The sequence below is a fragment of the Martes martes genome (assembly GCF_963455335.1).
Source record: "Martes martes genome assembly, chromosome: 4".
In the NCBI taxonomy this organism is placed as follows: domain Eukaryota; kingdom Metazoa; phylum Chordata; class Mammalia; order Carnivora; family Mustelidae; genus Martes; species Martes martes.
The window spans coordinates 182,700,625-182,724,507 of record NC_137891.1 but is presented as its reverse complement, the minus strand read 5'-3'; the positions used below and the strand labels follow the sequence as shown (position 1 = coordinate 182,724,507).

The 23,883-nt window shown below is 48.8% G+C and overlaps 1 protein-coding gene across 1 annotated transcript in view; it reads left to right on the top strand.

The window, feature by feature from the left end:
• Positions 1 to 280: 280 nt before the first annotated feature.
• TNFRSF8 (TNF receptor superfamily member 8) overlaps positions 281 to 23,883 on the top strand; it is a gene marked incomplete at its 3' end in the record, with an annotated part of 39,617 nt that continues 16,014 nt past the window's right edge. The window contains exons 1-6 of the mRNA XM_080801743.1: positions 281 to 353; positions 8,266 to 8,418; positions 12,283 to 12,376; positions 12,744 to 12,904; positions 15,214 to 15,330; positions 18,281 to 18,430. Coding sequence (XP_080657869.1) covers positions 8,331 to 8,418; positions 12,283 to 12,376; positions 12,744 to 12,904; positions 15,214 to 15,330; positions 18,281 to 18,430 — 610 coding nt within the window. The 5' untranslated portion in view covers positions 281 to 353; positions 8,266 to 8,330. The remainder of the gene's footprint in view (positions 354 to 8,265; positions 8,419 to 12,282; positions 12,377 to 12,743; positions 12,905 to 15,213; positions 15,331 to 18,280; positions 18,431 to 23,883) is intronic.

The window sequence follows — 23,883 nt, the reverse complement described above, 5'->3', positions numbered from 1 at the left end:
CCCGGGCCCAGCTCTTCCGCCCAAGCCGGGCTGCTTCGCCGCCTGCTCGCTGAGCTTAGGCGAGGTCTGCCCTCTCCCCGGCAGTGCGTCCACGTAGAACCCGAGAGCTGGACCACCGTGTTTGGTGGGTTGAAGGGTGGAGCTGGGAAGGGCTTCAGGGACGAGAGGTAAAGCCTGGGGAGGTGAGGTCTTCGCCAAGGCGGCTCGGCCTGGAGCTTCTCTGCTTCCTTCCCCAGGGCACACCTCGCAGCAGCCGTGCGCGCAGGGGTCATCGGACTGCAGGAAGCAGTGTGACCCCGACTACTACCTGGACAGGGACGGCCGTTGCAAGGCCTGCGTGACCTGTTCTGGAGGTAAGGGCCCTGTTCTCCCCCACAGGGGCAGCTTCCGCGGAGGGGGAGCCCTCTGGGCTGTAGGCAGAGAAGGTGGGGAGCAACCACATTTGGTGCCTGGCTGGACTCTGAGTTGGCCCCCTGGTGCCTCAGTTTACCTCTCTGTATTTGTGAATTGATATCAGCCATGATGTTTTGCATCCGGTTTTGTTTTTTGTTTTTTTAAGATTTTATTTATTTATTTGAGAGAGAGAGAGAGAGAGACAGAGTGAGAGAGCATGAGAGGGGAGGACAGAGAAGCAGACTCCCCATGGAGCAGGGAGTGGGATGTGGGGCTGGATCCCAGGACTCCAAGAGCATGACCTGAGCTGAAGGCAGTAGCTTTACCAACTGAGCCACCCAGGCACCCTTGCATCCGTTTTTAGAGGGACTTGGACCTCTAGGAGATCTCCCCCGCCCCCCGGCTTTTTAATGTAATCTCTGTGCTCAACTTGGGGCTCCAACCTATGACCCTGAGATGAAGAGTCTCACGTTCTACAGACTGAGCCAGCCAGGCCCCTGGGGGAAATTCTTTTCTTATCTCTGCTTTACAGTGAAGAAACCCAGGTTTAGGGAGGTTAAGGGCTTTCCAAAGTTATAAAAGTCTGGTAAGGGGCAGATCAGGAGTTTGAGCTGCCTGACACCCAGAACTGTTATTCACCTAAGACCACAAGTGCTTCCAGGAGAAAGCTTCCCATAGCACTTTCATTGTTAATTTATTATGGTTGTGGTTTGTGTGCTCTCTGGTGTTTTGTTTTGTGTGGGTTTTTTGTGGTGTGGGGTTGGGAAATTTGTGGAGATTTCTTGTACCCTAATAAATATTCACATTTTATTTTACCTTATTTTATTTTTTAAAAGATTTTATTTATTTATTTGACAGACAGATCACAAGTAGGCAGAGAGGCAGGCAGAGAGAGGGGGGAGGAAGCAGACTCCTCACTGAGCAGAGAGCCCGATGCGGGGCTCGATCCCAGGATCCCCAAGGTCATGACCTGAGCTGAAGGCAGAGGCTTAACCCACTGAGCCATTCAGGCACCCCGAATGTACATATTTTTAAAAGCATGTTTAGTGTGTTTGGGAAAAAAATGGATGTTCTGTTGGTTAGGTACAAAATTCTCTATATACCTATTAGATCAGGCTTGTTAATTATGTTATTTAAATAAGATGTGTTCTTTTTTTTTTTAAATATGTGTTCTTTTAAAATAATTTTTTTAAGTTTATTCAAGGTGGGGCACCTGGGTGGCTCAGTCAGTTAAGCAGCTGCCTTTGGCTCAGGTCATGATCCCAGAGTCCTGGGATCGAGTCCCACATTGGTTTCCCTGCTCAGCAGGGAGTCTGCTTCTCCCTCTCCCTCTGCCTGCCGCTCTGCCTGCTTGTGCACTCTCTCTGTCAAATAAATAATTAAAATCTTTAAAAAAAAAAAGTTTGTTCAAGGAGTCTCCACACCCAGTGTGGGGCTTGAACTCATGACCTTGAGATCAAGAGTCACATGCTCTATCGACTGAGCCAGCTAGGTCCCCTGAAGTAATATGCATTCCTTTTTTTTTTTTTCATTCTTACCTATTTTTGTCACCTTCCAAATGGTTGATGTCTGAGCTAGTTGTGTAAAATCCATCTCCCCTATGCTTTTTTTTCCACCAGATTTTCATTGTGTTCTATTTATTTTTGCTCTCTATATGTCAAAGCTATGTTCTTAGGTACAATGTTCATGAATACTGTGCTTTCTTGGTGGGTTGGACCTTTCATCAGCATGAAATCTACCTCTTTGGTCCTTACAATGTATTTCCCTTAATTCCATTTTTGTTTGATATCAATATTGCCATTCTTCTTTGTCTACGCTAGTATTTCTCTGGCGTATCTTTAAGATTAATGACTGCATTGTATTAAATGAAAGTTATAGGCATTCATTATAAAACTTTCAAGCAATACAGAAGTGTGAGGAAGAAAGCCAGCTCTGCCCCTTCCTCTTCCTTGGGTGTCTGACTGACACGTCTCTGTATCTCCATATAGAGGGAAGAGGAATGAGAAGGTTTGCAGCCAGACAGACTATACATACATAGAGGAAAGGGATTTTTTAAAAAAGATTTTATTTATTTATTTGAGAGAGAGAGAGCGAGAGTGCACACACATACAACATACATACATACACACGTGAGAAGTAGGGATGGGCAGGGGGGAGGGAGTAGCAGACTCCCCACTGAGCAGGGAGCTCAAGGTGGGTCTCTATCCCAGGACCCAAGATCATGACCTGTACTGAAGGCAGCCACTTAACTGACCGAGCCACCCAGGCACCCCAAGAAAAGGGATTTCTAAGAGGATGGGCTCTTACTGTTTATGATGTTCAAGTGATTATATTTGATTTTACTCAAATATATCAGAGGAGGAAGAGAATGAGTGAAAATATAACAATCACAAGAGAACAGTTTCTAAAAATAAAACCCTCTAAAATTATGAAGAGATTATGAAAATCAAGAAGCAGTTGGAAATCATTAAAGGAATAACTGTCTCTTGTGGTAAAATCATGTTCTGCTTGTTTCAGTTTTTGGACGGGATAGAGTAGATTGGCTTCCTGTAATGAAAAATGAAATAATTAGCTTGCTGCTTCCTTGTCCTCTTCCTGACTTTTATTACTTATTTACAGTTTTCTTTTTTTTACTTTGTTATTGCCTATGGTGCTTATATTCTTTAACATAAGCCTCAGTCCCTTGGCCTGTTTGCGTTACTTTGCTATTTAAAGTTATTCATCATGCACTAGGAGTACATTGACGACAGCTTCTCTGTTCCTGAATTTTTCATTTTGATTTATTGCTTGCTTGGTTAGATTTCACTGACCTATGGATTTTTTTTTTAAGATTTTATTTATTCCTTTGACAGACAGAGATCACAAGTAGGCAGAGAAGCAGGCAGAGAGAGAGGAAGGGAAGCAAGTTCCCTGCTGAGCAGAGAGCCCGATGCGATGTGGGGCTTGATCCCAGGACCCCGAGATCAAGACCTGAGCTGAAGGCAGAGGCTTTAACCCACTGTGCCACCCAGGCACCCCTTGACCTGTGGATTTTTGAGGAAGGACTCATCTTTGTGCATCCCTCCGGGGATTCTTTCATGTTTGGGAATGTTTCTTGCCTTTATGCCCGAATGACAACTTTGTATATGATTATTCCTGGAACTTACTTTCTTTAGAACTTTGTAGGCATTGATGCATTGTCTTCTTTGCTGAATATTGCAGCGGAGTGGTCTGCCATCTGCCGTCTTTTTCCCCTTTGTAGGAGACTGCAAGCATAACGCTTTCCTTATCCTTAGGGCTCAAAAACTTACCAGAATATGCCTTGATATTAATTGTTTGGAAAGAATTCTTCCTAGTATCTGGAAGGTCTTCTCTCTGTCTCTCTTTTTTTAAGTTTTTATTTATTTAACTAAGCTCTGTACCCAACAGGGGGCTTGAACCCACGACCCCAAGATCAAGAGTCTCATGTTCCACTGACTGAGGCAGCCAGGTGCCCCTGGAATGTCTTTTCTATCTGCAGATTTAGTTCGTCTTCATTTCTGGGAAATTGGCTTGGATTTTTATTTCTCTTAAATATAAATCTCGATAACAGTTTTACGGATGCCTCTTATCCTTAAGTTTGATTGTGTTTGCCTTTCTTCCCTGCTGTCGTCGTCGTCATCATCGTCGTCGTCATCTTCTTTTATGATTATTAGAGAGAGAGAGACAGAGAGAGTGAGGGCAGAGGGAGACGGGTAGAGGGAGAAGTAGAAACAGGCTCCCCCCTGATCAGGGAGCCCAAGGATGCTGGTGATGATGATGATGATGATGTGGGACTCTATCCCAGGACCTCGAGGTCATGACCTGAGCTGAAGGCAGACATTTAACTGACTGAGCCAGTCAGGCGCCCCTCTTCCTGTGTTCTTTAATCGCGTTAGTATCTTCGTCTTTTTATCTTGCACTCACTGGTATTTTCTCACGGCTTTTTCCGTGCCAGGGACTCCGTCGTCTTTCTGATCCCTTCCACTGCTTGCCTCCCAGGTGTCACCAGGGCTCCCAGGACACTTGTAATGTATTTATTGAATTCACTGGTGATGCTGTGCATCTCAGTTCGCCTACTTTAACTCTCTAGTCTAACTTCTCATCCCATGCTTTCTTAAAGATCCTCTTTTCTTTGAGCTTTTTCTTTGCTGAATTTATATTCTTTGTTTTAGAAAGATTTTACTTATCTATCTATCTATTTATTTATTTATTTTTAAAGATTTTATTTATTTATTTGACAGAGATCACAAGTAGGCAGAGAGGCAGGCGGGGGTGGGGGAAGCAGGCTCCCTGTTGAGCAAGGAGCCTGATGTGGGACTTGATCCCAGGACCCTGGGATCATGACCTGAGCCGAAGGCAGATGCTTGACTGAGTGAATTTATATTCTTATTAACTTCTTTTATAGTGTGAAGCACTCTTGGGATTGCTTCTGTTTTAGTCTGGGTTCTTGGTCTTTCCAAAATGTATTTCTATCTCTTTTAGATCTTTCTCTTTCTTTTCCCGTCTTCCCTTCTCCCTCCCTTCCTTCTTTACTGCTACAGTGTGTTTGCAGCGTTCTCTTCTCTTTTTTTTTGCTTCAGCTTAGCAGGGGCAGCAGCTCCTTGTGGTATAACTTTTTTTACACCTGCCCCACCTCCCTGGTGGTTTGTCTTTTCAGTTCAGACCTTCAGCTGGGGGCTGAGTGTTACTTTTCAAAAACACTGTAGTAAAATGTACATAACAGAAAATTGATCACTGTAACCATTTTTTTAAAAAGATTTTATTTATTCACGAGAGACGGAGAAGGAGAAGCGGGCTTCCCATGGAGCAGGGAGTCCAACATGGGACTCAATCCCAGGACCCCGGGATCATGACTTAACTGAATCATGACCTGAGCAGAAGCCAAGAGTGGATGCTTAACCAACTGAGCCACCTAAGCGTCCGATCATTGTAACCATTTTAAGTGTACTGTTGGGGAGGGGGGCATCAAGTGCATTCACCTTTTTGGGGGCAACACTCTCACCATTTCCCAGCTCCAGCCGTTGTTCATTTGCCCTAACTGTAACTCTGTCCCCACTGAACACTAGCTCCCTAGCATGGTACCCCCAGCCTTTGGCAGTTTCCGTTCTACTCACTGTCTCTGTAAATTTGACCACTCTAGGAAGTTCATATAAGTAGCATCCTAAAATATTTATCTTTTGTGACTGCCTTATTTCACTGAGCCTCGTGTCTTCAAGACACTGTAGCAGGTGTCAGGCTAATACACCATTGGATGGATCGGCCACATTTTGTTCATCGATTCATGTTGGTGAAGACTTGGGATGCTTTTACCTTTTAGCTGTTGTGAATTTTGCTGTTGAATACACACGTCGGCAAATAATCTGTTCAGGTCTCTGCTTTCAGTTCTTTTGGGGTATATCCTTAGCAGTAGAATTGTTGGGTCGTGTGGTCATCCTGTTTAATTTTTTAAGGAATCCTGAGTGTTACTTTTGAAACTGATTTTAGGAGCCTGAGGGCCTGGGTGGGAGGCAGAGTGCAGCCAGAGACGGGCTCCGTGCTTGCTGGGGCAGGGATCTGCCTTCCCTTCCATCAGGGGCGTATCTAGGGCTCCTGCTGCCCGAAAAGAAGTGTACCTCACTCCCGGGGCCTCTGTTCATTTCCCCTGGGCCTGCCTTCCTGAAAGTTCGAAAGTCCAGCACCTTTCCCACCTCTGCCCAGGCCTCTGTGGTTTTATTCCTTGAATTTTCCAGGGTTGTCTACTGTTTGTCCTCAGTCTACCTCTCTCTTAGATTTTCTAGAATTCTCAGGATTTTATTCTCTCCTCAGTACTGCTTCCGGGGTGCAGGCAAGAGTTAGGGACTACTCCGGGGCCACTACAGCAAGGAAGAGAGAGATGAGAAAGCCCCCTGAGATGGTTTTAGGGGCCAGGCCTGGGAGAAGCGCCTACATTTTTATTCACATCTCATTTGCTAGAATCTTGTCACGTGACCCAAATCTAGCTCCGAGAGGGGCTGGGAAATGTAGTCTTTGTGTGAGCCCACAGGAAATGAATTGGTGACTATAGCATTGTGTGCCCGAGGATCCCTTTTTATGGCTTCAGTTTCCTTCCTTTCTTCCTTGAGCTCCAGGGGATTCTGTCGTATAGCTGCAAATTCCTGAGGATATTAATTGTACTGATTCTAATGGCTTGTTCTGTGGGTTTTTGGTTTTTGTTTTTTCTTTTACCTGCTCTTTCGAGAGTTAGTTCTTTTTGAGTTTGGAGCTCTTTTTCTCTCCCACGGGTGACCCTTCTGCACACTGTATCTGGTCACTGGGATGGGGGCGTGTGTTGTTTAGTGGCTAATCTTCTGCAGGGTCTCTTCCTCCCACGTAGGACCAGCCCTGGGGCACTGTTGTGCTCACCTCACCCAAGAGTCTCCTGGGGGAGATGCTTGGCTTCTGGACGTGTGGCATAAGTGGATGAGAAGCGTGGGGAGACTGACCCAGCTGGGTGCTCCTGCTGTATTCCCCATCGGCTTCCCTGGGGCCTACCCCTGCCTTGTATCCACTCAGAGACTGGAGTGCCCTAGCCCAGAGCCTCTCACAGAATAACCCTCTTGGGTATATTTTGGGCTGCAGGTTTTGGTCTCCTTCTTCCATGCAGTCCCACCTGATTCCATGTTTCAGGAAGCTTTCACCATTTCTGGTTGGCCAAGGATGCCCTGGGTTGCTTTCCACGGATGTTTGCATTTGCCGATTACTTATACCAGTGATTTTTTTTTTCTCTTGAGATAAAATTCACCATTTTATTTATTTATTTTTAAATTTTTATTTTATTTTTATTTATTTATTTATTTATTTATTATATTTTTATTATTATTAAATTAAATATTTATTATTATTTTTTATTATATATTTTATTATATTATATTTTTATTATTTTATTATTTTATTTTTATTTATTTAAAAATTTAATTTATTTAAAATTATTTGTTCTTGCATGTAAGCTCTATGCCCAACGTGGGGCTTGAACTCGCAACCCTGAGATCAAGAGTGGCGAGCTGTACCGACTCAGCCAGCCAGGCGCCCCTAAGACTCACCATTTTAAATGTGCAGTACAGTGGTTTTATTGTATTCACAATGTGCAACCCATCACCACTATCTGACTTCAGAAAATTTCCACCTCCCACAAAACCCCTGTCCTCCCGATTCTCCTCCTGTTCCACTCCCTTTTAGTCGCTAGTCTATATTCTGTCTATATGGATTTGCCTAGTTTGGGCATTTCAGAGTCATTAATATACGGCTTTTAGTGACTGGCTTCTTTCACTTTGCAGTGTTTTTCAGGGTTCATCCATGTTGTACCATGGGTCATTCCTTTTTATGGCTGAACAATCGATTGATGGACATTTGGGTTGTTTCTACTTTTTGGCTATTATGAGCAATACTGACATGAATGTTAGGTTTAGGACCCTCCTCCCAAACCCCTGGCAACCACTCGACAGTGTCTCGATGGTTTGGTCTCTTCCAGAATGCCACAGAGCCGGAACCACACAGCATGTAGCTTTTTCAGACTGACTTCTTTCATGTAGCAATATGCATTGAAGGGTTCCTCCGTGTCTTTTTTTTTGGTGCCCGTTTTAAAATGGGGCCATTAATTTCTTTTTAATACGATTATAATGACATCTGGGGATCTGGGCGGGGAAGTGGAGGCCGCCCCATTGGCCCTGCCTGGCTTCTTGCCCTCGTTGCAGGAACACTCTGGAATGAAGGGCCGAGCGTGCCAGCTCCCTGCCCAAAGGGAGGCCACAGCGGCATCTTCTGTCTTGTGCCAAGCAGGCACTGGCCACGAGGGTTCTCTGGCTCCCTTCCCCTGTCCTTCCTCTGTCCCCTGTGACTCTTCTTTGTGTCCCTTAGATGATCTCGTGGAGAAGTTGCCATGCTCAGGGAATTCCTCCCGTGTCTGTGAGTGTCGGCCTGGCATGTTCTGTTTCACATCAGCCACCAAATCCTGTGCCCGCTGTAGGCCCCACTCCGTCTGCCCACCAGGGGAGGTCGTCAGGTTCCAGGGTAAGTATCCTCACCTTCAGCCCGGCACCAAGATCTGGGCCCAACTGCACCTGCCCCAGATCTCCAGATGACCTATGACTTCCCACTTCCTTCTTCCTGTTGGACAGACCGCTGTCTCCTTTCGAGATCCTGTAGGGGCACCAGCTACTGCAGAGCCCCCTTCACCACTTCCCTGCACTTTGTGTCCTGGGCTCAGAGAGACTCTGGTGGCCAGAGGCACAGGCCTGCTGGGATGAAGTCTTGGGTTGGTTGAGGTTTGGGGCAGAAGTTCTCTGATGCCTGGTAAACAAGAAGCAAATCTCAAGTGTCTGTCCTGGGAGTTCCCCCAGAGGATTAGGGCCAGTTTCCCCAATTTACCATTGAGGCATTGGGAGTTAGAGCTGCTGAGACACTTGGATTTCTTTTTCAATTTGCTGTGTGAGCTCAGGCAAATTCCTTACCCTCTCTGGGCTTCTAATTTTCTGAAATTAGAACGAGGCTCATGGCCAGAAAGGAGGTAAGGGGCCCAGATGCTGTGTGGGTGGTACCGAGGACACCTCTCAGAAGGGAGGCATGGGGAGTGGGTGGACCATTGCCCCAGGCTGGGGAGGCGGCAAGATGGAATCAGAGGGAGCCACGCCCACTGGGGAGAAAGATGCCAGCCCCAAGCCCATGATACTCCCACTTCTTCTTCTTTTTTTTTTTTTTTAATATTTTAATTATTTATTTGACAGGGAGAGAAATCACAAGTAGGCAGAGAGGCAGGCAAAGAGAGAGGGGGAAGCAAGCTCCCCGCTGAGCAGAGAGCCCGATGTGGGGCTCGATTCCATGACCCTGAGATCATGACCTGAGCCCAAGGCAGAGGCGTAACTGAGTGAGCCACCCAGGCGCCCTGAAACTCTCACTTCTTTCCACCCATCCTTACCACCCTCTCCCCCACCGTCCTTCTATCCTTTCCTTCCCTCACACCCCACAGCCAGTCCCATAGCATTTGTCCACCTAATTCTCTCTCCCATTCCCCACACCCAGTTCCTCCTGTCATTCCTTGCCCATGGCACACAGGTGGAGCCACGCTTGCAAAACTGAAACTGGTTTTCTCTCCCTGTCACACACACAAACACACACCTGCGGAAAAAAACACTTTAGTATCTTCTCATTACTCTAATGACAACGACATGATCCTTTGGCGGAAGAGAACCGGTTTTTGGAGGGACTTCTTTTCTGAAGTCTGTGCTGTTTGCATTTCCCGGCTGCTGGCTTATTTGGCTCCAGGTCTGGGATAGACGAACAGAGAGAAAACCCAGGGGATTCACTGCTGTGTCATTCCTTGGGCTCCAAGGCCTTCTCTCCGCTGTCCAGAGTCGTCTTTGTTTAGACACGTACCCATGGTGTTTCGCTGTCTTTAGCCGGAGGACTAGGGAAAAGGGCACCCACTGCATATTCCCACAGGCCGTCTCCAGGACACAGTCTGTACCCGGCCCTGCACCATGTCGTCCTCCTTCCTCCAGCCTCAGACTCAGCACCAGCCTCCCACTTTCCTTGGCTCAACTTGGTCTGCTCGCTTTCAATTCTATGGCTGCGTGGTGCTTCCCGGTCCTACCAGGCCTTTGGGCATGTGGTTCCCTCTGCCTGGGACACCCTTCCCTCCTGTTCACTCAGTCGGCTCCTCAGCTGAACTCTGAACTCTCTGTCCACACATCACTTTGTCAGGAGGCCTCCTATGACTCGTCATAGGTCACGTCTGTGTTTGATCTCTTATCACACAGCGTCCTTCGCAAATGTGGATATGAACATTTGTGTCTCTCTCGGTTTGATCGGTGCTGGCCTCCCTCCCTGGGCCATAGCTCCGTGAAGGCCAAGACCATGCCTGTTGTGCTCCTGGTCATCTAGGGCCGCAAGCCGGGCCAGGGGCCGGAGTAGAAGATGCTAGGGACTGGGCATCAGACACCTGGAGTACTGCTAGATTTGCACCTGGGGGACGTGTTCCCGCCCCATGCTGGGCTTCAGTCTCCAATCAGGAAAATGTGAAGTTGTCACTAGAAGGCCTTGGGGGACTTTCCAGCTCAGAAACTCTTGCATATCTGGGAAAAGTACCTGGAGTTCTATTGTTCCAGCCAGGCCTGTGGACCCGCTCCTGCCCGGGAGGCTCTTTCGGTGGTGTTCCTGCGACTGCCACATGCTGGCGCCAGAGGCCTCTCTCCGCTGCCCCTGGACCGTGCTGCCCCTAGCGGTCCCACGGGCCACATGCAGCCAGAGAGCATTTAAAATGTGGCCCATTGGGTTGAGATGGGCTGTCAGGACAGAACATTCACTGGATTTCAAACACTTAGTAGACAAAAATGTGAAACGTCCCATTACTTATTTATTTATTATATTTATTATATTAATTAATTAATTTATTTATTAGACAGAGAGATACATTGAGAGAGGGAACACAAGCAGGGGGAGTGGGAGAGGGAGGAAGCAGGCCTCCTGCCGAGCAGGGAGCCCAATGTGGGACTCGATCCCAGGACCCCGGGATCATGACCTGAGCCGAAGGCAGAGGCTTAACCCACTGAACCACCCAGGTGCCCCTCATTAATTATTTTTTATATTGAGTATCTACTGACCTATTTTAGATCTTTTAGGTTAAATAAATTAACTTCACGTGTCTCTTTTTACTTTTTAAAATGTGGTTACTAGGCAATTTCAAATGATGTGTGGGATTCCCATCATGTTTCTACATGATAGCGCCGCTGGCTGACTCCTGGACTCCCCGGTTTCTGCTCCCACAGGGCGACTCTCCAGCCGTAAAATGGAAAGTAGTTTCTGCTTAAGAGTCAGCCCATGGCTGTGCGCCCAGAGCTGGCGCAGGTGTTCTCTCCTGAAGGGCTCAGAATGCCATCGAGCAGGCCGAGTCAGCCGTCTTTCACAGCTGAGGAAGTTGAGGTCCAGAGACGGGTCAAGTGCTCCAGACCACAGAGCAGGGAATACCTGAGTTTGGGTTTGAAGGTCACGCCGGGCGTGGTCACCCCACCACACTCGAAGCACAAGACACATCCACATTGCTCACGCTGCCTGCCCCGAAACCTTCAGATCATAATCCCACCTGTGGGACACTCTCTAAGCAATGTACAGATGGGGAGAAGGACATGCTGTGGGTTAGACGTTTACTATATGTCACGCAGTGTGGTGGGCACGGCGAGGACGATAGAGGCAGCACGCGAGCTCAGATCTGCCGGACGGAAAGTGCTGTGGGTTTTCCTCTTTCTGCTCGCATCCAGTATTCTTCATGAATCTTTGGGTGGCTGGGAACAAAATCTCAAAATTTTTTGATTCCTGTAACTGCAAAGTCTGGGGCTCCCTGGGTAGTGTCAGGCAGTCTCTGCTCCCCTATGTGTAGGCATCTGTAAGATACGTACCAGCAGCTCCTGGCTTGCCCCCCACCCAACCCCAGTGGAAAGACGGCTTCTCCTTTCAAGAACCAAAACCAAAACCTGGATATTGTTCCTCCTGGGCACGCCTTGGGTCACGTGCCCATCACTGAACCAGTTCACCGGGGTCAGAGGAATCAAAGGGGTTGATGGTCTAGCTGGTCTGTGTTTGCTCCTGGAAGGGAGGGATGCGAGGCAGGCTCAGCCCTGAGCACAGGTGCTGAGATTGGAAAGTATTCCCCGGGGAAAGTCAAGGTGCTTTACCCCAACAAGGACTGGAGACCGGGCAGGCTGAAACATCGGATGGCCGCGACATTTTCCAAGCACCCCATTCCGAGCTCTGGGTTGTGGTGGTAAAAGATCTGTGCCTGGAGTCTTCAGGCTCTAACATGACGTCTCCTCAGTGTCTCATTGAGTCTCCTCAGGCTCCGCTGTGACGTCTGTCACTCCTGCATTTCTGTCCCCCCTGCAGGCACGGCAGAACGGGACACCGTCTGTGAGCGACCTTCCCCAGTGACCAGCCCTGACTGCAGCACCAGCCTCAAACCCTGCCGGGCGGCCACCAGGTGACTCCCCTCTCCCCTCCAGCTGACCTTGGTCTGGGGCTGTCCCGCCCCATAGGATGCTCAGGGCCCTGCTGGCTGTGGTGGGGGTGGGGTTCAGCCCAGGGTGTCAGGACCCCGGGGAGTCTCTCTGTCAAGCCCGCGAGCCAGCTGAGGCCCCACCGTGTGCTCAATCTTCCCCGAGCACATGAGAGAAGAGCCTAGAAAACACAGTCCTTGCTCCCAGGAGCTGATGACGGGGCTGCCGGACGCTGTGGACAGAGGGTCTGGGGACCCCCTTCTCTGCAGAAATGGTTGCCCTTGAGCACAGACCCCCTCTTTGCCCCCTCAAGAGAATTAGCAGTGCCATTTCTAGCTTTTCTCTTGGCAGCAGCACCCCCCAGGCCGGGCCCCTCGGGTCTGTCTCAGCAAGCTCCAGGGCGAGGACCACACTTCCCGCAGGGGGCGCTATCCTCACCCCGGAAGACGGTTCCGAAATGACGAGGGCCCCCAGCTCTCCCTCCTCGGTGCGGGAGCCCAGTCCAGATCCAGGTGAGTTCTCCCGAGAGGCTGTGGCTTGTTTCCGGGGCAGCAGCGTCTCGTTGGCAGGTGACCCCTGCGGGCCGGTCCAGGCAGGGGGGCCCTGGGCTGCAGTCTTTCCCAGTGCGGGGAGAAGAGGGTCTCCAGGCCTCTTGGGACCCACCCGGTGGCTTGCCTTCGTGTTCTCTTTATGGTGTCTTTGCTAAAGAGATTTTGTTTTTTTATTTTATTTTTAAAAAATATTTATTTATTAGAGACAGAGAGAGAGCACGCACGCGTGTGTGCGGTTGTGCGAGCAAGGGGAGAGGGAGAGAATCCTCGAGCAGACTCCCTGTGGAGTTCAGAGCCTGATGTGGGACTCCATCCCCGGTCCCCGAGATCATGGCCTGAGCTGAAATCAGGAGTCCAATGTTCAGCTGACTGAGCCACCCAGGCCCCCCCATAAAGAGATGTTCCAAATTTTAATGTAGCCACGGGTGCCTGGACAGCTCAGTCAGTTAAAGCATCTACCTTTGGCTCAGGTCATGATCGTGAGGTCCTGGGATCGAGTCCCATGTTGCTCAGCTGCTCAGCGGGGTATCTGCTTCTCCCTTTTCCTCTGCCCCTCCCCCCGCTTGTGTTCTCTCTATCTCAAATAAATACATAATATTTTAAAAATAAATGTTAAAGTAGTCGCATGGATCTCTCTTTCCCTTTATGACCGGTGCTTTTACGCTCTGCTCTTTATATTCTTTTCCTCCACTCAAGTCTTGAAGACATCTGCATCGACTTCCTAGATTCGTTCCCATTTTGCCTTTCATGTGTAGACCCGCCGTCTGCCTTGGCTTGTGTGTACGGCGTGAGGCAGGGGTCCTGCTGGAAGGTCCGTGTGGATGTCCAGTTGAACCAATACCTTTTATCAAACAGATGGTCCTTCCCCACTATGTTGCAGACATCTTTGTATCCAAAGGTCGTGCACCAGTGCACGATCTTGGACGTGATGTTCTGTTCCATTGGTCTTTCCGTCTAGTCTGTGTGGATGCCCCAGGGTCTTGATTGGCGCAGGTTTTCATTAAGTCATCGGTATGGTTGAGCAACGTCTCTGCCTTTGTTCTTCGTCACTAGACCGGCTCTTCTCAGTCATCTGCCTCTCTGTGTCCACTCCAGAATCAGCTTTTCAGATTCCGTAAACTGTCCTCTTGGGCTTTTCATTGGGATCGCACTGAATCCAGCTCACTTTAGATACATGTCTTTACAGTATCAAGTAGTACATGGTAAAGCCCTCTATTATTTCGCTCTTTATTTTTTTTAAAGATATTATTTATTTATTTGACAGACAGAGATCACAAGTAGGCAGAGAGGCAGGCAAAGAGAGAGAGAGGGAAGCAGCCTCCTCACTGAGCAGAGAGCCTGATGCGGGGCTCGATCCCAGGACCCTGGGACCATGACCCGAGCTGAAGGCAGAGACTTTAACCCACTGAGCCACCCAGGCACCCCTCGCTCTTTATTTTTATTTATTGAATTCAACTTAGGTCTGCTTGACCTTCTCCCAGTAATGTTTTATTATGTTCTGTGTAGAGAGATTTATAGCTTTGTTTTAGATTTCTAGGTACCTCATGTTTCTGATGATGAGGGGAATATTTTTTCTCAGTATTTCGTGTTCTAACTCTTCATCATTGGTATTGTTTTGAACTCTGTGAATAGCCAATATTTGGCAGCCTCACCTACCAAAATAGCAATTTCATGTGGTTCAACCCAAACGTATAGGCACTCAGTTTTGATGTAATAACATTATTTCCAAGCACCTTATTAAACTCTCTTGTTAGTTCTAATAATGTATCTGCTGGTTCTTTCGGGTCACCTGTCCCCTTTAACGATGCCATCCGTCCCCGACAACCTGACGTCTTCTTCACCAGACCCCACTACTTTCTTCTCTTTTCCTCGCCTTCATGAATTGCCTGGATCCCCCAGTGCCACACCGAGCGGAAGCTGTGGCCAGTAGGCATCGTCACCTCATGGCTGGTCTCAGAGGGAGAGGGGAGAGCGGCCCCTGAGTTTTGAGGAGGGTGGTGACACGGCAGCGAGGCTGGGGAGAGGGCAGTGGCCATGGTGGACGGCAGAGGGAAGGGACCGGAAGCAGGGGCCGGTTAGTGAGTGCTGCTCTCCTGTGTGGCTTTAGACACATTCCTTCCCTCTCTGGGCTTCAGGACTCCCTCTGAAAGATCCATCCGACATGTGTGGAGTTTGGGGGCCAGCCGTGGAGCTGGAGGTGGCGATTGGGTGCAGAGGTGGGGCCTCTGCCAAGGCGGCCTGGCCTGGAGCTTCTCTGCTTCCTTCCTCAGGGCCGATCTCGCAGCAGCCGTGCGCACTGGGGTCATCGGACTGTGGGAAGCAGTGTGACCCCGACTACTACCTGGACAGGGACGGCCGCTGCAAGGCCTGCGTGACCTGTTCTGGAGGTAAGGGGCTCCTTCCTGGGAGCGGGGGCTCTTGGCTGAGAATCTGGGGATGGGGGGCTCCGAGTTTGTTCTGGGACCGCTCAGCCCTCGGGAGCCTAGTTCCCCTTGCTGGCATCTCTGAGCAGTGGGCCTTTTCTGAGTCTCCCTCTCGATTGTGGGGTGTTGGTGGTGGTGACCCCTTCTCAGACAGCTTCCATTTGCTTACTCCTGCAAGGAAGCATTCGTTATCGTCTACCTGTTCCAAACTTGTCCCGTTATTTTTGGTAGCTGTCTTCTGGTGTGCGCATTACAGTTGTCCCCATTGTACAGAGGAGAACACTGAGACCTTACAAAGGCCACAGGCCCCCGAGAGCGGCACGGCCGGAGTTTCAACTCGGAGGTTCTGGGCTCGGCCAGTCACTATACTGTCCTTAGAACATTCTCAGGACAGGCATTTGCTGGGTGACTTCTGTACATGTGGCCGACTCAGCACAGCCTCACAGCACCACCAGTTGCCCCCTGACATCCACGAGGGCTGCCCAGGACAGGGGCAGCTGCCCAGGCCCTAGACAGCCGTGGCGGATCGTGGCCCCAGCCCCGTCACAAAGGCCACGGGGGCGGGGAGGAGATGTGTGATCATGTCTCCTCATCCAAGGTTTCTTTCACACATTGGCTGAAGTCAGCAGAGGCCCAAAGAGGAAAGAACACCATTTGTCACTGGGGGCCACTGTTCTAGTTGCAAAGGCCACATAGCAAGTTTTCTCAAAACATGGTGGCAAAACCCAACCCCCTCCTGTTTGCTCATGAGTTCCATGGGTCAGAATTCAGACAGGACCCTGAGTGGGTGGCTGGTCTCTGCTGCACGCTGTCTGGGATTTCAGCTGGAAAATGTGAAGGCTACAGGTGGGAATTGTCTGAATGCCCTTTCCTTCGTGGCCTCTGTATGGCTAACTTGGGGGCTTCCTCGAGGCCTGGTGCCTGGATTCCGAGGATGGGGCAGGGGTGGGGGCGAGCCACATCCCTTCTGTTGACCTTGCCTTGGAAGGCACATGGCAGCATTTCTGACAGTTGTTACCTCTTGAGGCAGTCACACGTCCCACTAGAGTCAGCGGAAGGAGAAGAAATCAAGCTTCTCAACGGTGAGTGGCAGAGAGATCTGGAAAGGCAGATGGGGCCAGAAATGCTGCTCTGGCCATTTTTGGAAAAAATATTATCTGCCGAAGCTACCATGTCAGATAGAGAAATAAGAGAATTCCTTCAGCTCTAAGGATAAAAGCTCTGCAAAGCCTTGGGGTGGAGAACAGGGGCCAAGACACAGACTCTGGAGCCCAAGAGCCTGGGTTCGAATCTTGGCTCTACCAGTTTGCAGCTTATAAATACAAGCAAGTTTCTTAACATCTCCGTGCCTCAGTTTCCTCATCTGCAGTGGACATGATAATAGTACTCACTCGAAGACCTGATGCAGGAATTAAATAGGTCAAACTAGGTTAATCAGGGCAGGATGCTAAGAATAAGACCTCCCACACACCTGATGGTATTATGGCTACCTTGTTTGTACTCAGTGATATTTAAAAATATATATATTTTATTTATTTGTTTTGCGAGAGAGTGTGTGCATGCGGGAATGGGGGAGGAGGAGAGAGAGAGAACCTCAAGCAGACTCCCCACGGCAGACAGAGCCCTGTCGAGTGGGGCTCGATCTCACTTTCCTGAGATCATGACCTGAGCGTAAACCAAGAGTCGGACGCTTACCTGAGCCACCCAGGCGCGTCCCATCCACACTCGGTGCTGTTAATCGCTGTGATTGTGATAACAGCTGTCATTGTCCCAAGTCTTCGCTGGCACTGCTGAGCTCCCTCCTGCTGCCCGCACAAACCCCCCAACCCTCCCCTGTTCCCACTCTCTCTGGAGGTTTCAGGAAGAGACTATGGGGTTGTCATCTGAGGTCCGTGAAGTATCCTGCAGATGGAGGGACGTCCTCCTGAGCCAGTCACACGTGTCTAATCTACTAATGTGGTCGTTCTATTTTCACCCATGGAGAGCACATAAAATATTTCCAAGCATATGTAAATGCATTATCACATGCTTTCTTTGACAAAACTTCCAACATTTTTTTTTTAATTTTGGAAAAAAAGAACCCTTTTTATCATTGAAAATTTCTTTTTTTTTTAAGATTTTGTTCATTTATTTGAGAGAGAGAGAAAGCATGAGCGGGGGCGGGAGGGGGGAGAAGAGGACAGAGGGAGCAGCAGACTCCTTGCTGAGCAGGGAGCCCAACATGAGGCTCCAGCCCAGGACCCCAAGATCATGACCTGAGCTAAAGGCAGACCCTTAACCCACTGAGCCACCCAGGTGCCCCATCACTGAAGATTTCAAGCGTATTCAGAAGTAGAGAAAGTCAGGAATGGCTGTGGACTTCACCCACTTTTAATGAATGATCGAGTCACAGCCACTGTGGGTTCATCTCTACCCATGCCCGCTCACCCTGTTCTCTAGATTATTTTCTTTTATCAGCTTTGTTGAGACAGGCTTGACACGCAGGGACACACATGTGGGCAAAGTGTGCCATTTGATACATTTTGACATTGTATGCAGCTGTGAAGCCATCACCACAATCAAGGAAAAGAATTTTCCAGAAAGTTTCCTCCAGTTCCTTATGGTCCCTCCCACCATTGCTCACCCCACTTCCATTCCCAGGCCATCATCCTGCTTCCTGTCACTGTGGAAGAGTTTGCCTATTCTAGCATTTTCTGTGAACATAATCAGATAGTACATGCTCTTTTTTTTCCCCCTTGCCTTCTTTTGCTCAGCCCAACTATTTCGAGCATGCCAAAAGATCTGCTCGACAGGATAGTCACGTGAGTGTTTGCTTCCAGGCAAATGCTTGTCTGCCCTCCTGGGGGTTCTCTGGACCCCCTGCCCTTGCCATCCCAGATCCTTCCTCACGACCCTTCTCTGTGTCCCTTTGAAGACCTGGTGGAGAAGACGCCGTGCACGTGGAACTCCTCTCGAGTCTGCGAATGTCGATCTGGCATGTTCTGTATCACATCAGCCACCAACTCCTGTGCCCGCTGTATCCCCCGCTCCAGCTGCCCACCAGGGATGGTCACCAAACCCCAGGGTAAGCTGTCTGCACCCCCAACCAATGGGCTTCGGTCTGTGCCCCTGCAGCTGAACGTCTCTTCACCCCCCACTGGGCAAATGACCTTCAACCGCAGCTGTTAACTAGGTCAGGTTTGGGCTTTGGTTTTGTTTTAATAGTTAGATCTGGTAAGTGGAATAAAATCTAGATCTGGGCGTGCCTGGCTGGCTCTGTCGGAAGAGCGTGTCACTCTTGATCTTGGGGTTCGGAGTTTGAGCCCCACATTGAGATTACTAAAAAAAAAAATAAATAAACTTAAAAAAAATCTAGATTTGGCATTTTGGTAAGAGATTCTTTTTTTTTTTTTAAGATTTTATTTACTTACTTGGGGTAGAGAGAGTGAGGAAGAGAGAGTGCGCTAGCAGGGGGAGTGGTAGGGAGAGGGAGGAGCAGGCTGCCCGCCGAACAGAGAGCCCGATGTGGGGCTCGATCCTAGGACCCTGGGGTTGTGACCTGAGCTGAAGGCATATGCTTAACTGACTGGGCCACCCAGGTGCCCCTTGGTAAGAGACACTGATGATTTTTACAAAAATTGTTCCTTCTGAAATTGTTGGGGTGGTAAAATCTTCACTTATTTGAAAGGCTGTTTCATTGATTCAAGATAGAGCAATATGAAATTTTTGACGACAGTTCCAACTCAGGATGGTAGACCTCTGGGGCACCTGGCTGGCTCAGTTGGTAGAGCATGCAACTCGTGATCTCAGGGTTGTGAGTTTGAACCCCATGTTGACTGTAGAGCTCACTTAAAAAACAAACAAATAAACAAACAAACAAAAAACACAAGAGAAAACAAAGAAAAAAAAGATGGTAGACATTTGCCAAAGTTACAGAAAAATACAAACTCTTGACGTTGGGGGAAAAAAAAACCTGGTTAATCAGCAGAAAGGAGATTTCAGGAAATTTCTAGAAGGTAGAAGACAGATGGAAGGGTGGTGACAAATGAGGGGGAGGAAACCTCGCCCCGGAATTCACTCCACAAGTGCTGCAGGAAAAGTGAGAGGTACCTTGCTCGCAAGACCCCACGGAGGCTCTGGGCTCAGAGTGGGCCAGGAGAAGGAAGACGAGGTTGCAGTGGAGAACTGAACAGTGCGGCGGGCTGCGACTTCGTCTGGAAAATGACAGTTAAAAATCTGAGACAGTGGTACACCACAGGCCCTGAGGGTGCCTGAGTTTTCATCCTCTGGTGAAAATCATCAACTTTTTGGCTGAAGACACCGAAGGAGTATCTGGGGAAACATGGGGTTGCTGGTGGGGGGACCGCCGCCCTGTGTAAAGCTCACTTTGGTTGTGTGTTTGGGAGTATAACCTGGCGATAAGCTACCCCTGCTAAGTCCCCCTGAAGTGAAGACGGTCAGCCCACACTCCCCACCGCCCAGAGTTGCCAGCCGGACCCCCTACTCACGAAGAGACCTCGGGTGGAAAGACCGTGCTACCAACGCGGCAGAAGAAACCCCACCAGCTACTGGAGTATGCCGCAGAGTCCTTTTCAAGGAAATAGGAGTGAGCAGTAAAGCCATTCCGACTGATAAGGGAAACCAGCTGCATGATGGAGAAAAACAAAATAACGGAACACTTACTGTGGATGAAGCGATGGAAATGGCTTCAGGAATAGGAGTAGACATGTAAAATGTTAAATGAGCATCCACAGAAAGACTCAAGAAGTTGTTACACCCATGGAGAGAGATCAGAATGCCGCGAAAAAGAAATAGTAAGAGAGAAGAGGACCAAAAAAGGTTTCTAGAAAGTGTGCTTCTTCCCAAGTATTGCCTCTCAGCTGTCCATTCACCTTCAGCACCTGCTGTGCTGGAAAGGACCGGACTCTTCACGCGTTTCTCCTACTGATCGCGATGTTGAGCTCTGCCAGTAGAGGGCACTGGGGAGCCATTGTAGGAAGAAGGAGGCTGCTCTTGGCTGCATTTGCTTTTTCTCGCTCTTGCTGCGCCCTCTGTCGACAGAGCACATGGATGGGGACGTCTGGTTGGGCCGTCCCAGTCATGCTCCCAGAGTAGACAGTCGCTGGGCAGCCTCAAAGCCCCAGCCTGGGTCTGGTGACCACCTTGGTGTGACCTTCCCAACAGGGACACGGGTGTACTCTGGGCTTCATGTCAGCCCAAGTGCCATTTTTCCCTTTGTGCACCCCCTACCCCAAGCCTTGGGTCTTCTGGACCCAAGGGCTCACAGCCCTGTTGACCTGGTCACTATGTGCTCCGGGCCTTGTACCCACCTTGATGCCCCAACTTTCCTTGCCTACTTGACCTGAAAAATATGAAACTTCAGATGGACCGACCAAGAGCAAAGCAGGATGAATGAAGATTACTCAGACCTAGACATAATAGATGTCTTTATCTATCCATTCACTAGTTGACAGACATTTGGGTTATTTCTAGTTTGGAGCTATTACGAATAAAGCAATTATAAAAAGACTTGTACAACTCTGTGTAAACATATATTTTCATCTCTCATGAGTAAATACCCAGGAGATGGATGACTAGTACTGTGCTGGCTACACAGAATGTCTCTTGAGGGCCCATTCAAAGCCTTTCACCACCTGTGACCTGATCTTACCCACCTAGTTTTATGGATGGAGAGAATCATATGGTCAGAGGTAGAGCTCGAACATAAGGATCCTGAGTTCCAGCCCGGAGTCCTCCCTACCAGACCACATCAGCTTCTTCTTAGTTCTGAACCTAGAATTTTCTATTCGGTTAAGTACAATTAAGTTGGAAAGCATCAAAAAGCATTTTCAGACATAAAAGGGCAGGAAGATTTTCTCTCATGTGTCCTCTCTTAAAAAGGTACTTGAAGATGTTATCTGGCTAAATGAGGGGCTAAAACAAACAAACAGAAAAAGCCATGAATCTAGAACACAGTGACTCTATCCTAGGAGAGCGGGGAAGTCCCAGTATGACAGCTGTATTGCAGACCAGTTGAGCCAGATGAGAACAGAAAAATGGAGGAGGGCTCCAGTGAGCTGTCCTGTCTGCAGGAATGAAAGAAAGAATTACAGTAAACTTCCTGAGTAGTAGGTTTGAAAAACTTGATGATATGGTGAAGGCGCGTTATTCTCTTCTCAACAAGAAAACAAAAGGCAGTTAAGAACTCTAGGGAAAATAAAAAGCCAACAAACCTACACTCCAAATATGAAGATGAAAATTTTATCTGATTTTAAGCACTTGTTGGATGCACAAAAAGAGAACCCGTTTGACCTTGAGGCTAAGACCATTCTCCTTCAAATGGCCCAAGGATCAGGTGTTTGGATTTAAAGAGAAATATTTCAGTCTGGCAAATACTGTATTTTTTAGTTCTAAATTGGGATTAAGTGTGGGTAGTTTCTTTCTCTTTTTTTTCCCCCCTCTTTCAGTTGGCTCTTACCAGACAACACAGGCAGCCTAAGTAGGGGCTAAACAATACCTTCTCCTCACCTCCAGATTTAAAGGAAGAGGAAAGGGGGAAGGTCACTACACCAGGGAGAAAGGAGGAAGGCTACAGGTGAGGTATGATGCACATGGAGAGGTTGAGAGGCACCCAAGGAGCACTAGGTCCACCTTCTCCACTTAGAGGAGGACAGCGGTACTTTCTTTTTTTTGAAGGTTTCATTTATTTGAGAAAGAGAGATAGTGAAAGAAAGCATGAGTGGGTGTTGGGGGAGGGGCAGAGAGAGAGGGAGAAGCAGGCTCCCCACTAAGCAGGGAGCCCAACATAGGGCTCGATCCCAGGACGCTGGGATCATGACCTGAGCCCAAGGCAGATGCTTCACCCACTGAGCCACCCAGGCGCCCCAGGACAGCGGTTCTTTCGCTGCATTCCGGTAGGTGTTCCAGTGGGAGCTCCGACTCATGGTGCTGCCTGGGGGTAGCCACAGGTGATATATTTGAACACAAGCACTCCTCCAGCCCTGAGGGTCATCTCTTGTGGAAACCAGTAACATTTTAAATTTAATTCAGTATTGATTTGCAAATAAATAGAAATTATCATAACAAATCCTCTCATCTTCCTCAGAGCCTAAAGCCTGAAGACTTCAGCTAATTCTGGTAATAATCTGGTGACACTGAGGGACCACATAGCATCTATTTGGAGACATCCCCCCACCCACCCACCCCGAAAGAGGGGAGTTCCTCAGAACCATACTAATCCAAGAAGGAAATTAATCCTTGCTTAACTTTCTCTTCATCGCGTTTCAGGAAAAAATCTGAGAAGCAGCATGAGAGCTTTATAGAAGGGAAATGAGTGTGGGTGGGGGGTCCGCTTTGCGCCACAGCAGAGGAGGCGTGCTGCCACCAGGGACATGGGGTAGAGAGGGATAGTGGCCGGGCATGACCTACTTCAAATGTGGGCCAGTTTTCTTAACCCTAGAAAAGCAGTTAATTGTAAGCTCGTAAGAATGTGCTCGGTCCCCAGGCGGGAGGGGGCGTGGTCCAACAGAGGGTGCTGAGACCTGGAACTCAGGAGCCCTGCTTTCTGGCTCTAGATCTGGCTCCGTGGTTCTCTCGCACCTGTAAGAAGAGGTGCCTGGGTCAGATCAGAGGAGACCGTCCTTGAACGGGTCCTCAGAGGCATTCTGTGTGGTCGGCACAGTCACATACAGCCTTCCCCTCTGCTCCGAAGAATCAGGAGGAATGAAATTGTATGTCCTCACGAAGACTTGTACAAGAACATTCAGAGCTGCCTTATTTATAATTTATAATTTATTTATAACAGCTCCAATCTGGAAACAACCCAGATGTCCATCCGCGGGTGACCGGGTAAATGTGGCACATCTCCACAGGGACGAGTGTGCCGTGCATTATAAGTGAATCGCAGAAACATGCTGAGAGAAGGAAGCCAGACCCAGAGAGTACTTCCTGCCCGAGCCGGTCTAATGAAATTCTGGAACAGGCACACTAATCTATATAGACATGAAGCAGACCAGTGGTTGCCTGAATGCGGGAGGAGGGTTTATGGCAGAAGGGCACCAGGGAACTTACTGGGATGGTGGGAATGTTCTAGATCTTGAATGGAGGTACAGGTACATTGGAAGGACGCAGTCTTCAAAACCCATCAAAGAGTACAATGGAGGGGACATTTTCTCCTATATCAATTATGCCTTAATACAGTTGATCTCAAAAGAAAGGAACTTTCAAAAAACCGAGGCTACGTTTAAATATCAGGAGATAGTAATTTCATGTGTTTGTTTATATGTATTTATCAGGTTTCTCTTTCGCATAAAATCAGGAGGTGTAGAGCACCAAGCCACCTTCCTGTGTGATCACAGTTGGCTGAAGGTGGGGGGCAGCTTTTCCACTTCGATCCTTTGAGACACGGGCCTGCCTGTCTGAGCCAGCTCTAGCTGCAGGCATAGCAGACGACAAACAACGTTGACATTTCAGGGTTCAGCTGTCCTGCCTGGGTCAGCTGGAGGCTTTGCTGTCTTGCCTGGGCGCGCAGGTTTGGTT